Genomic DNA, 13,498 nt, shown 5'->3' on the forward strand with positions numbered 1-13,498 from the left:
GAACAAAGTAATTCGCGGGTGTTTCATACCCTCTGGCTAGATGGCGCTGTCAGAGGAATGAAGACTATATCAGGGTGCAGACGCTCTTGGTGAGTCAACGCTCCTCGGTTGTTTTGAATTATTTTGAATACTCCTGCGCAGTACCGCTTGAAAAGCAGCGGGGCTATGCAGACTAACTACGGTGCTTGGTTTTGGTGATGCTCTTTCTGACTTCTCGTACAGTAGATGCAGAATTTGTGCAGGCTTCCGTGATTGTAGTGTTGTAAAAGCTTACTTGCTACTAAGTTGTCTGTCAGCAGTGAGAAGTAAATCCTGTATTTGACGAAGGTGCATTGTTATCCGTTTGCAAATATTTATTTTTTAATGCCTTGGTTTGGGTTCGGATTTAATGTCTTTGGACAGATAACACCTCTTCCATCGCAGTTAAGCAAGACAGGAGAAACCGTGCCCAGTGATGGTGTGAGAGTCCTGGTTCCAACCAGGCTCAGTTGCTGTGGCAGTCATGAAGAGACACCTGTCGAGAGACAAGAGGACCGCTGTCCTCGGGTCCGAGCGAGCTGGAGCAGAAGAGCTGTGCTCCATCGGAGAGGTATAAGATAGGATGCAAGTCTTAAATACCTCGCACAATCGAAGGAAAACTGGAGACTTTACTTCTTGTATTCACATGCAGAATTCTTATCGTGCGAGGGTCTACATTGGCGTGCAGGAACGTGTCATTTGTTCGAGGGTATTGTGAAATTTTAAAGGATTTTTATAATGTGTCAGCTGAAATAAAGAGTTTTGGCACTTATAATTACATAGATGTATGCACCTACTGATTTTTAATTTTTAAGAAGAAAGAAAATGGTTTTCTGAAGTCCATCCTTAAATAACAACTAACAACCAACTGCATCTACAAAAATACTACACCTATATCCAAAATAAGCTCGCAATCATTAATCTACAGTATGTCCTAACATCTCTAAGAAATGGCACTGAAACATGCTTTCCAAAATAGCCTTGTTATGGCTGTGCATCAGTTGCAAAGTCAGACTTTTTCTTTTAATTCGAAAGCCTGGTTTGTTCCAGGTGATGGACCCGTCTGTCTGTCAGGCTTTGGAACAGGTCCTCCCAGCTTTGTGTCAAGAACAAAGGGTTGCCTGGATGCCCTCGTTAGTGAGAGGTTGTTGACGCTGGCTTTCGCAGACAGAGTGGAATGCTGGGACATGGAGGGCAAGACTATCTGGAAGATGGAGTGCTCCAGTCCGGATACTGTAGGTAGTTCTTTCAGCTTTGTGTCTGGAAGTTACAGTGTTCAGTTAACATATTGTGAGCCAACTAATGTTTTTTGAAAGAGGATTCATTCAGGTATTAAAAATTTCACCCAAACTCTTGTAACAATGCTGTTATATGTTAATATTAGTCTGATGCTGTTTTTTGCTGCTCAGTGGAAAAACGAGTTTGGTTTTTCCTTCCTTGCTGAAGAATGATTTCTTAAATGGAGATTAAATTACTTTTCCGGTTTCTTTCACATAGATGTTAAAATGTCTCTTTTTCTCTTTTGCTTCAGCTTTGCCACTGGTTCCTGGAGGCTATGTAGCTGCAGATGTCCCTTTCTATCGCCCCTTGTCTCCACAGCTCTGTGCTCATAAGCTGGCTCTGGGCACTGAGCACGCGGTGCTGCTGACTGCCGCTGGAGCTGTGTACACCTGGGGCTCTGGGAGGTGAGAGCAGGACGTGCAGGCACAGATGGCCACTTTGGTTCATCATTGATCAGAAACTGCGTTGCTACCAGTCACAATGATCCAGGAACATCACTACCCACTAATGGCAGCGATGTGCATCTGTTTGATGTCTTAAAACACACAGGTTTTCAGTTATTTAGTCCCCCTGTGATCTTAATTAAGTAATTGAAATACTTATTTGAAAAGAATCGGTCAAATCGCCTGTTTTTTTCTGGTCTTAATCGGTGTGCTGGTTGAGCAGTACTAATTAAACGTGCAGGATTGTGGCCTTTGAGGATGGGTGCTGCCCACCCCTGCTTAAACAGATTAATAATAATAATTGCTTACACTTATATAGCTCTTTTCTGGACACTCCACTCAAAGCTCTTTACAGGTAATGGGGATCCCCTCCACTACCACCAGTGTGCAGCTCCACCTGGATGATGCAACGGCAGCCATAGTGCACCAGAACGCTCACCACACACCAGCTCTCAGTCGGGAGGAGAGCAGAGTGATGGAGCCAGTTCAGTGATGGGGATTATTAGGAGGCCACGATTGGTAGGGGCCAATGGGAAATTTGGCCAGGACGTCGGGATTACTCCCCTACTCCTTTCGAGAAACACCCTGGGATTTTTAATGACCACCACAGCTTGAAAAGCTCTTCCGTCTTCCCGAAGCTCAGGCTGCCCTGACCCGGCTGCTTTGTTGTGTTTGCAGCCATGGCCAGCTGGGGCACGGGGGGCTGGACAGCCAGGCCGAGCCTCAGGTTGTGGAGGCGCTGTGGGGTCTCTCCATGAGGGACGTGGCCGCAGGGGGCTGGCACTCAGCCTGCATCAGTGGTAAGGACCGTGCCCGTGCGCCCAGTTTCTCAAGGACCACTTGTGCGAGAGAAGGGCAGCTGTCGCCGTGTGAGGGGGGGGGTCTGTGTGTTAGAGAGCAGTGTGCGGTTTTCCCTCACTGACCTGTCGGTCTTGTCTGTTTCTTCCCTGAGCAGCAGGGGGAGACCTGTATGTGTGGGGCTGGAATGACAGAGGCCAGCTGGGGCTCCCCTCTCGCGGCCTGAGAGCAGAGCAGCAGCAGCAGCGAAGCAGTGGAGCAGGTGGGAGTAAGGCCCCTCGAACTCAGACCAACTGACCCTGATAGAGCATCTGTAGAGTGGTCTTTATATACTTAACTAGGCTGTTGAGGGTTGGGGAAAAAAACATGAGTGTGTGTGTATACATATATATGCACACACTGTCCTTATTAATACTGTATAGTAAAACCTCAGTATTCGCTAGGGTTAGGTACCTTGAAGTCTTCGTGAAGGGCGAATTTCCGAATTCTGGACTTATGGGGAACGTAGGGTATGATTCTGAGGCTCGTGAAACAAGCATTTCTAGAATAATATTTTTAAAACAACTTTTAACTGTTTCAGAAATAGCGTTAGTAATTATTGGTAATGAAAATTACCAATAATTACTGAAAACTTAAAAATGCAGTTTTCCCTCTATAATTCAAGTTATCGTATGTGCATTCTGTACTTTAATAGTTTACTGTACTTTATTCCACCAAAATAATACCAGACAAGAAAGTTAATTAAGTGTATTCACTCCCTTCCCACTCAACTAACTCCTATTCTTGCCTCACACCTGAAGAAGGCTCCACGGCCGAAACGTTGTTTTCTTTCTTCGTTTTTTTCAGCAAGGAATAAACCTTTACTTGTTCCTTTGCAGCCTACGCATGCTGACGCAGCTCCCCACCTAACGTAGTATGTGACCACCGAGGTATTTGTTATGTAACACTTCTTTCATTTGGCAGCACACCACCGACTTACATACAGGCATAACTCTGATAACAGATCTGCATACAATGCACATCTAATGCTTTCCTGAAGGAAGCTGAACACATGCACAACCCATGATGCACTGCTACCCAAACATGCCAACTCTGTGATAACCAGGCAGTGCCTTTGCCGCAGAGTGACGCAGGATGGGTGAAGTAGATCTGCAGGAAGATGAGCAAGTGGGCGCTTGCATTTACTCTCCTACTGCGCCGTACATGAACAGGGGAATTTGGTCTGAGAATGTGGAAAAAGTGGTCACTAATACTTTTCACCTCATTGTTGAAAACGCAAATCCAGAATTTGCGAATATTGAGGTTTTACTGTATTTCTTATTAAAGTTATTTTTCACTAATTAATTAGATAGCTGCGGGCACTTGACCCAGCTATCTGGACAGATGCTGAAATTATCTAGAAATCAGCAGGAACATGCAGTGAGGTGGCCAGGCGTTATGCTGGTGATGTAGTGTTGGAAATTGCGCATGATGCATGCTGGTTTTGTTTTTGTATTTGTAAAATTGATGCCTTTTAATACAGCAGGAAGTGGCGGGATGATGAGAGAGCAGGATGCGAACAGTGACGTCTTCATCTCAATCCAGGCGTTCCCTGCCCTGGTGGACCTGCCTCAGGGGTCAGAGGTCACCAGAGCTAGTTGTGGGTCACGCCACACAGCAGCAGTTGCATGTAGGTAACAAAGATGTCTCTTTCCCAGTGTACGCAGTTTTCACTGTGATGCTTGGTAGACATGTTGAAATTAACATAAGACAGTTAGCATTAAATAAATGTTTAACAATTTCAATATTTTCAGATTATGCAAATTCATAATGTATCTGTTTTATTACTGTGACATTAAGGTTAAAACCATTTATTTTCTTCAAAGTAATTACGTGAGGATTAATGATGTTTTTCACTTGCAGTAATTTGTATTAATAAAGACTTTATGAGTTGTGTAAATAAAATGTAAATCATTGTTTTATGGTTTAGGTACTGGTGATCTCTACACATGGGGCTGGGGTAAGTTTAACAGCATTGCAAAACCAGCTGTTTCATCACTTATTCTGTTGAGCATGATTGGGCTTGCAGTTATCATGGCACTTTAGACAAAGGTGCATTATTCCCTGTAAACGTTTTGAAGTCGCCAAATATGAAGAATCCATTTAGTATTTGTTTTCAAGGATAATAAAAGTCCACTCTAAGAGAGAACAGGTTTTAGGGATAAACTAAATAATTAACTAGTCTCTCCCCTCTGTTGTATTATGCTGTATTGTAAGGCTCTTGGTGTTGCAGGTGATTATGGACAGCTCGGCCAGGCATCTCCACACAGTTCAGACCAGCCTGCCCGTGTGGACTACTTCACTGAACAGAGCCTGCGGGTGGTGGATGTGGTGTGTGGGCCCTGGAACACCTTTGTCTACACAGAAGAGAAAAAAGCCATGCTCTTGTGATGTACAGTAAGCTCCATCCCACAAGCCCGCTGTTTCTGGATTTTTATTCAGCTCTTCAGCCTAGGAAAATAGCAGATGTTGATGCAGTAGTTTTAACACTCTGAAGCTGTGTCTACTGCTCTGCGATGTAACAGTGATGCTTTGTTCCATTGTTACATAGCTTTTGAATCATGAATATTGAAGAGAAAACTTAGGAACCTTAGAAATAATGACTTTATTTTGAATATTTGCTTAATGACAGGAATAGGTCACCATGTAAGTCTAAGTCTATGAAATAAAATACAGAACTAGGAAACTTGACCTTTGCCTCCTACTTGGATGTGAAAGATATTTACAAGAGTGTGGAGTGTTCTAATCACCATTAATTTTCCATGGACAATTAATAAAGATTTGTAGACTTTCTGGAGTGTCTTTTTTTAAAACTAAACTTTAATTTACCCAGTATTGAGTTGTGTAGGTGCATTTGTACAGTGAGAACACAATTTTGTTGAGAGAAAAATCTTGTTTTTACTTGTTAATCTTGCAAACACATTGCACACATAAGAAGAAAATGTTTTATTGCACGAGAGAGTATTAAGATCATGTATAAAATAGATAACAGCATTTTCACAGTAGAACTACATTCATCTACAAAATGTTAAGGTTCTAAAAAATATTAAAAGAATGTATTATAATTTAAGGCACAAGATGGAGCTCCATTGTATAAAAAGTTAAAATTTGCAGTTTGAAATGCTGGCATCCTGCCTGTCAGGAAGAGGACCATGAGACGGCTTGCTTGCAGTGGCTCCGACTCTTTCACAGGGCAGCCAGCTCACAGGATAATCCTAAATGAGCTTCAGAAATACAAGAGGTCTGTTAGCCATACTGCCTCATCCAACCAGCCAGTGCCAGAAAAGCCTCATTGCTGGTAAGGGGTACAGCAGCCAAGAGCCTATGCTGGAGGCACAGAGCTAAAAGAGGGTGACTGTAGGTTGGGCATACACACATTTTAGAAATGCCAGTTAACCTAGGAAACTGGAGCACCTGGCAGAAACCCACATGAAAACAGGGAGGATGTCCCACTTCATAGGTTGGAATCACACCCAGGAGCTGTTAGGAAGCAGCACCAACTGCCAACGCTGTCAGTCAGTTCATTCTGCAATTCCACTGGTTTATTTTTTACCTTAGTCTAAGTCATAACTTCTTTTTGGCTAATACAAGATAATAGGTATATATATTTTAGCCATGAGTGATTTTAATTCATGGAAATGTGTAGATATAATTTTTTGAAAGTGTTCTCTTCTAAAGTAAAAAAGTATTTTGTATTTAATATTTTTCCCATATACCATCTATTTTTCCTGAATTAATTTACTCCACAAACATTTTACCATGTGCATCCAATGTTGATTTTCACCATGAAGTAATGTAGCTCTGAAGATTAAAATTAGGTGTTTAAAATCTCTTACCCAACAAAATCAGGCGATCTTGAGATGACATGCTGGAATTCTGAGAGATTCACAGTTCCATCTTTGTCAATATCGGACTCCTCGAGGATCTAAGGTTTGTTTAAAATTAGTTAACATGTTGAACACTAACTTCACATTGTTAGTAATGCATTCTACGATATGATTTCTTTCATTCATTCACTTTCAGTCTGTCCTGTTCAGCGTCATGGCATTTACAATCTGGTTTTACCATTTATCAGTACTGTAACATTTTGCTTGTTTGCCTTCTCTCTCTTGGTACAATGAATGTAAAACACCCTCACCAAAGTGCCATCAAAATGTATTTCTACAATTTCATTTACAACTATATAGTTCAATAGAACAGAATTTGGGAAGAGAGTGTATTAATCTGATTTCAGAGAAAGTCTGTTAAACGGGCTGAGTGAGAGGCAAAGCTGCACTTTCTGTCAACTTACATTGGAAATAAGCTGTCTCATCTCCTCTGCGCTCAGACGAGTCTCATCTGTGTCTCCAGTCAGGCAGTTCACCAGCTTCTCTAGGTCAGCCCGATCAAGAGTCCCATCATCGTCGAAGTCTGATCCATAAAAAAAACACAGAGAAAAAGATAAACAGTGTCTTGAATCTTGCAGCGAGTTTTAAAAGAATCTGATTGTCCCTGCTCAACAACACGGTTTCGTATTCCTGTTGGGAGAATAAAAATAAAGATATAAATGCTACTTTACTTTCAGTAGTAAAAGTCGTTTACCTAGTAGACTTTAGATATACATTTCTGTGCCAACTATTCTTACCATTCTTAGGGCTCCACTAAATGCTCTATTAAATTGCAATTTGACCAAACTGCAATACTTTTGCACTTTTGATCTTCACAATTAGGAAAAAAAAGCTTTGACTTCAGCTGTTCAGAGCTTTAAGTCTTAATATACCTTTGATTTAATATACCAGCATTTACTAAAAGCTTTTACCAAAAATCCGGAAGGCATAGTGTGATTTGATCTCGGGGGTAGCTGAGTCGCTGAAGGCACTCAGGAGGTCTAGGAAGTCCTCAAATGACAGGCTGCCATCTTTATGTTCTGAGGTAGAGAACACAAGACAGATCCTCTGCCGGAATGGATTACACTGGTGAGGGAGAAAAACATTAAAATCATAAGGAATGCTGCAGGGGAGAGGAGCTCATTCAGACCATCTAGTTCATTTGGCTGCTTGACAAAATGATTGCATCTCCCAAGTATAATAAAGTCCGCATTCAACAAGCATCAGAGATTTATTTGTACGAGGCAGAATAGCTGAAGAAGAGACAATTCGGAACTTGTTCTGCTTCATGACAGAAAAGCCCCCCAGCTCTTTTCCTGACAGCAGGGTGTGTCTTACATGGTACAGTACATTAGACTGGAGTGCAAGCTGAACTTCACCTTTTCTTATGTGCGGTGAATATCTAAGACCAGTGAGTATACTAAATGTACCTCAAGAAAACAAGTTATTTAAAGTTGAATGTCTGAACTTCCAACTTTAAAAAATATCCACAATCCTGGCGTTGAAGGGATTTGCAGTACAATACCTTTAGTTCTGGTAGAGAAAGGATCTTTTCCATGGATACCCTGTAACTTGGAAATTGCCTCTCTTCTCTGGTAAGAAGCTCGGTGAATTTCCTGTGGGCACTGAAAACAAATGGAAAAAAAAAAGGATGGTAGAAGCCAAGTAGAAAACACTGCAGATTTAAAAATCCAGAGTCTGTTTCAATCAAGGATAACAGGCATTTTTAATGACCACAGAGAGTCAGGACCTTGTTTTTTACGTCTAATTTGAAGGACAGTGCCTGTTTACACTATAGTGTCCCCGTCACTATACTGGGGCATTAGGACCCACATGGACTGCAGGGTGAGTGCCCCTTGCTGGCCCCACTAACACCTCTCTGTGGATAGCACCACAGGAATTGAACCCAGTTGCTGTGAGTCAGCAAAGTTAATGAGGTCTGGTTATATAAAAGACTTTCAAAAGGTTAGTATTTTGGGGGTTTTAGGAAGCAATATGGGCGATTGCTTGAATTTGACAATAACACGGAAGGAAAAGGTATCTATCTAGGATCTACTAATTCTAAACAAATATCACACAGCATTGTCTTTGTACGTTTTCATGTGTTCAGATCCCTGTAGTCACCCTGTCTAAGGCTGGGGACAGACAATATTGAATTATATAAACGTGCTTGAAGTGCAGGTGAAATTCAGCCTGGAGTTCTAGAGAGCAAAGTCCATTTTCACCAGGAAATAACAGTTGCTCCTCAGATAACATTATCATCTAGTCTACACCAACAGGATTACAGCAAGATAATAAATTTCCAAAAATGAAAGTGTACTTACAGCAGAATTTCTTGCTTTGTTAAAAATGTCAGCTCCTGAAATGCAAAATATCAACAAATTATTTTTATTAGATATATATGGAAATTATAGTAGTATATATTGTTTACTTTGGGTTTAAAATGTATTTTTATTAATTCATTTTCTAGTGTTAAGTTATTAATCTATAATCAGTTATCAATTCAAATGTGAAGAAATTAATTATTTTATAATGCAAAAGGTATACTTTCAAAAGCAAGTGTATTAAAAAAACATGAATCAAACTTATTTCTGATGTGTGTACAGTCAAGTTTTTCTTTCTGTAAAAATCTTGTTAATGTGCCATTATGAAACAATATTCATGAACAATGGATAAATTTGTAGTGTCATGTGAAAAGGGTTACATGGGTAATGAAACAGCATAATAACCACATTAGTTACTGTAAGTTATTAAAGATAACCTATCACTTGTAATTGACAAACTCACAAAGGTATTATCAGGAAAATTACTTTTTTGTAGCAGGTGCACTGATGTTTTATTGAACACATATAATTTAGGTAAATGCATTATATTGACTGACAATTGTCATCAACATGGGGTTAGCTGTGAAAGTGACTGGACAGTAGCAGGAGTGACCATCTTTGGAAGCAATACTAGGTGTACGTCTGTGATCAATTCCATGGATCAGGTTAAATGTGCTCCTTTCTTTGATTCTGGCCCAATTCTTTCTTAATGTCTGAAAACTGGTCTCTGTCAGACATTTCAGACACTGGTCTCTGCGCCCTAGATGCCACACAGTACCAGCTCAGCTCAAGTGACAAATGTTGAATGGGATTCAGGTCTGGAAAGTAGTAACTAGTATCCACGGCATAAATGTCACATTCCCATCTGGCAGGATGCATGTTTGTGCTAAGGTACACGAGCAGTATGAGGATGTGCAGGGTCTTGCTAGAACGCTGGATGAGCCCGCAGAGAGGCAGCAGGTGAGATCCTGGCATTTGAACGCCTTTACACTCTTGATAAGCTGAACATATTCACTTGCTTATATTCAACACGTTAAATGACCTCATTTTCCGTTATCAATTGACTGATCAATCACTAATTACGTTAAGATTTAGATCTTGTGAAAAGTTAGTCATTCGAGTGTATCACGGTTAGTTATGAATGATCAGTTAATCAAAATGACATAGTAAACATTTAAGCAATATCCAACATCCGTACATTTATTTTTCTAAAGCCATACTTACATAAATAGAGTGATAAGTCTATTTTGATCCTCAGTATATATTCTCTTTGGCTATCAACTCGTTATTTTATCACAACAAAGCACACCCTTAATATTATTCCAAGAACCTTTAAAATAAATATGTAATTCGATCAGTTACCTGATATTCTGACAGTAAGTCTTTTGGTAATTTGCTCGCTGCTGTCCCCATAGTTTGCTCAAACTAAAATCAAATAAAAGTTCAGACCCAACTTTTTTCACGTCGAAATCGAATATAGAAGTTTTGCTAAACTTTCTCCGCTTCCTCTTCCTGCAATGACGTAACAGTTGCCGTAGAAACGGATTTACAAAAGAAGCCGTCGCACGAAGTTGTGTGAGGCCTCTGCCAAAACTGTGCGTATTTGTATGACCCTATCTGAAGAATTTTGATACATATTTTTTGCTACTGTACATAACATCGTTAATATTGGTAATATCTCAATTTTTTGTCATTGTGTTTTATGATAAATATTTAAATCTTTATTAATATTGTAGCGCCCCCGCCCGGTGGTGAGGCGGAAGCGCACCCAGGCGCTGAGGGTACCGCGAAGCAGGCTGGGAGTTGTAGGCGGGGGGAGTCTGAGGGTCAGCACGATGACCAGCAGCTGACCCTGCTTATGTAAACAGTGTTATATTAGTGTAAGTGTCCTGTGGAGCTTTGTAAGTGTATAGTCTTCTGTTAACGAGTTACCACCCTCAACCTGTGTACGTGTTCCGTCGGTCCCCTTATGTGTGCGTATATCCTGTGTTTGGGTTTGGTTTGAATGGGAAAGTAAAGTAGTCACTTGTCTCGCTATCTCGTCTCCACTTGTCTTTTGTCCTGCGTGAACTCGAAAACGCTACAATATGTATTGAATCGTATTTGGGTTAATTAAATATGTATTCAAACTTATTTGGGTATGTTCATTAGTATTACTCATGCAGTGCTTTCATTTTGAATTATTTACAATTATATTTATGTAATACGATATATACCTTATTTTAGCTTCTAACTAGTGGTTTCCCACACCTATTTAACTCTGTTCCTAGACTAACTGATATTATCTGCGAGACTGTCCAGTGATTTGTTTTTCTCTAAACGAATATTCTTTTTAGGATTTCTCTTTTTCTTCAGGCGGTTTAGTGGTATCCACTTTGGGGTCCTCCACTTACTTACGCATTAATGATGTCATCAATATAGGACGATGGCGTCTCCCTGTTCCTGGTTTACCGGTGTCCGGGAACTCGGAGCAGGTTTCGGGAGTGGAGCTCGGACCCAGACTGAAACGTTCAGCTTAATGGAAATGACTCACATCCACCAGTTTCTGTACAGTGACAAACATTTTGTCCACAATGTCTGTTGGCCGGGCGATTCCAACAAATGCAAACATTCACAGTTTCTGTCTAAATTCGATTTAACACTAAGGTCCGCTTGGACTGAAAAGATGGCCCAGGGGCTATTTCGATATCACCTCGGGGATTTACAGACACGGATTTTACCTGGTCCACATCGCTTTGTTGCTCAGTTAAATATCTCACGGGGCAAGGAACGCAGGAAACCGCAAGAGATACTAAGCATCTCCCAGAGGTTTGACGCAAAACAGTTTCACTTCAATAAAATACAGCCAGGGGAGATCGTTTTTGAATTGTGTAAGCGAGATGCGTGTGACGCGAGTGAAGGCGATGAAACCAGAGAGGGGGAGACATGTTCTTACCAGAACGGTGCCACAGATGATCTCGCCCGCAGCCTAGTCGTGATTAACGTGAGCCCACTGGAAGCCGGCCACTGTTTGCTCATTCCCGACCCGAGCCGGTGTCTGCCCCAGATTCTCACTCCGGGCGCTGTTCGGATCGGAATCGAGGCGGTTCTACTGAGTTCTCACCCGGGCTTTCGAGTGGGATTTAACAGCCTGGGCGCATTCGCGTCTGTCAACCATTTACACCTCCACGGCTACTACCTGGACCATGAGCTCCGCATTGAATCCGCCCGCACCGAGCCACTCATACCTCAAAGGGGCTTTCATCTCCTTCCTGAATTTCCCGCCGGATTCATGTTTTACACAGACGGCGAGGGTTTGCGTGCAACCGTCGAATACGTCTGTAAGCTCACTGACAGTTTAGTGGAAAGGGACATCGCTCACAACCTCTTCCTAACCCGTGGCCGCCCGCCTGGGGATCATCCTCATCCGGACTCGGCCCGTCCCGGTGTCCGTATAGTCGTGTGGCCTCGGATCTCCTGTTTTGGAGCGAAAGAGGAGTCTGCCTTCAACGTGGCCCTCTGTGAGCTTGCAGGACATTTGCCATTTAAGAACCAGGAGGACTTTGAAACGATCGAGGAGGAAGATGTGAAACGCATAATCGAGAAATACCTCTTTCCTGAAAATAAATTCATTGCGTTACAGGCAGAACTAAAGCATCTGTTGAACGATCAGCCCCATTAAACAGTAAAATGTCATACAATTAATTAGACCATACTGTATGTACTGTAAATCCCGTGTAAATATCAAAGTAATTAGAAGGTGAATCGATTCGATTGCACATTTAGTTAACATTAACAATTATTTTTTTTTAATTGCAGTCATCAGCACTGTTCTTGACATCAGAACAGAGACATCTTGGTTTTACTGTGAATTCCTGAAACGCGGTTATGATTTCTGTCATATTTTGCTGCTCCTCTCTTTAATCTCTACCTTGCGTCACATCTCGTCGGTTCAGTAGTTTATGTTGATATATGATTAACTTTAGCATATATCATATTTTTTTCATATATTTTTCATATAAACGGGAAGAGGTCAAACGACCCATTAAGATAGCTGGGTTGCAAGTAGCTCTTTATTCATCCCTGAATCTCATCCTGCTCTTTCTGAAAGGAGATGAGGTGTCAGCTTCAGCAGAACGACTGAGTGGCTTGTTCGGGACTCGTGACAGCCCTTTGTGTAAAATAATTTCCTCTTTTCTTTGTTTGAAAAGCACTGTCATTGATTGCACTACTGTAACATTGTTAAAATTGGCTTTGAAGTTGTTATGCTTCGTTGTGACAATTTAGGATTGTTTTAAGTCAGTCGCCTTGGATAAAGGTCGTTGCAAATGCATTGATATTAAAATTTCACATTGCTGTATATTGTCTGTGTTTGTTTTTAAGACGTTATCTGATCTCTGAAAACTTTTGTTTAAGAATATTAAGAATATATGTTATATTACGAAATCATTAATATCTGGATACTGCGTTTTAATTTCAGATGAACAGCAAAACCGGAAAGCGACGCCACCAGCAGAGGGCGACAACGTGCCTTTAGTACTTTACTAAATTAGGAATAGCTAGTATTAGGAATAGTTTTTTTGTTATTAATTTCAACAGCGTTGTAGGAGGGAGTGGACAGCAGGGAGAATTGAGGGATTTAGTGGCTGTGAAGCATGGAACTGAGATTCTGTGCACTGTAGGAAGGATATAATGCATATAGCTGCATTTTCTAACTACTTTATCCAGTACAGTCGTCGCAGGGGAGCTG

General features: G+C 41.2%; 3 protein-coding genes across 7 annotated transcripts; 2 read left to right on the forward strand and 1 right to left on the reverse strand.

Annotated features, from left to right (window-relative positions):
- The first annotated feature begins 123 nt into the window (after positions 1-123).
- rccd1 (RCC1 domain containing 1) lies at positions 124-5,372 on the forward strand. Of its 5 annotated transcripts, none has more exons than XM_088641804.1 (8): positions 124-589; positions 1,069-1,257; positions 1,550-1,703; positions 2,421-2,542; positions 2,698-2,808; positions 4,063-4,209; positions 4,510-4,539; positions 4,813-5,372. In XM_088641804.1, exons 1-8 carry the CDS (start codon positions 364-366, stop codon positions 4,968-4,970), a joined length of 1,137 nt encoding a protein of 378 aa, XP_088497930.1. In that variant the 5' UTR covers positions 124-363; the 3' UTR covers positions 4,971-5,372. The 5 variants fall into 5 exon arrangements, with proteins under 5 accessions (XP_088497930.1, XP_088497931.1, XP_088497932.1 ...); XM_088641805.1 differs by having other exon boundaries at positions 4,066-4,209; XM_088641806.1 differs by having other exon boundaries at positions 125-589; positions 2,698-2,802.
- An 80-nt stretch (positions 5,373-5,452) lies between these two features.
- cib1 (calcium and integrin binding 1 (calmyrin)) lies at positions 5,453-10,295 on the reverse strand. Its single transcript, XM_088641809.1, has 7 exons — positions 10,132-10,295; positions 8,770-8,804; positions 7,971-8,070; positions 7,378-7,531; positions 6,871-6,989; positions 6,416-6,504; positions 5,453-5,803 (listed from the first exon to the last, which is right to left on the reverse strand). Exons 1-7 carry the CDS (start codon positions 10,180-10,182, stop codon positions 5,782-5,784), a joined length of 570 nt encoding a protein of 189 aa, XP_088497935.1. The 5' UTR covers positions 10,183-10,295; the 3' UTR covers positions 5,453-5,781.
- Positions 10,296-11,154: 859 nt separating this feature from the next.
- Positions 11,155-13,108, forward strand: gdpgp1 (GDP-D-glucose phosphorylase 1). Its single transcript, XM_088641803.1, has one exon. It carries the CDS (start codon positions 11,195-11,197, stop codon positions 12,428-12,430), a length of 1,236 nt encoding a protein of 411 aa, XP_088497929.1. The 5' UTR covers positions 11,155-11,194; the 3' UTR covers positions 12,431-13,108.
- The last annotated feature ends 390 nt before the right edge of the window (positions 13,109-13,498 follow it).

This window comes from Lepisosteus platostomus, chromosome 7 (assembly GCF_059453375.1).
Source record: "Lepisosteus platostomus isolate fLepPlt1 chromosome 7, fLepPlt1.hap1, whole genome shotgun sequence".
NCBI lineage: Eukaryota > Metazoa > Chordata > Actinopteri > Semionotiformes > Lepisosteidae > Lepisosteus > Lepisosteus platostomus.

What these genes read in the sequence shown, in the direction of transcription:
- rccd1 (XM_088641804.1), top strand. Translation starts at nt 364, where the DNA reads ATGCCTTGGTTTGGGTTCGGATTTAATGTCTTTGGACAGATAACACCT. An exon ending in CCACACAGCAGCAGTTGCAT is followed by an intron (nt 4,210 to 4,509) that starts GTAGGTAACAAA and finishes TTTATGGTTTAG; the next exon opens with GTACTGGTGATCTCTACACA. An exon ending in TCTCTACACATGGGGCTGGG is followed by an intron (nt 4,540 to 4,812) that starts GTAAGTTTAACA and finishes TTGGTGTTGCAG; the next exon opens with GTGATTATGGACAGCTCGGC.
- cib1 (XM_088641809.1), bottom strand. Translation starts at nt 10,182, where the DNA reads ATGGGGACAGCAGCGAGCAAATTACCAAAAGACTTACTGTCAGAATAT. An exon ending in TTTCTCTACCAGAACTAAAG is followed by an intron (nt 7,532 to 7,970) that starts GTATTGTACTGC and finishes CTCCCTCACCAG; the next exon opens with TGTAATCCATTCCGGCAGAG. An exon ending in TGAGACAGCTTATTTCCAAT is followed by an intron (nt 6,505 to 6,870) that starts GTAAGTTGACAG and finishes AACAAACCTTAG; the next exon opens with ATCCTCGAGGAGTCCGATAT.
- gdpgp1 (XM_088641803.1), top strand. Translation starts at nt 11,195, where the DNA reads ATGGCGTCTCCCTGTTCCTGGTTTACCGGTGTCCGGGAACTCGGAGCA.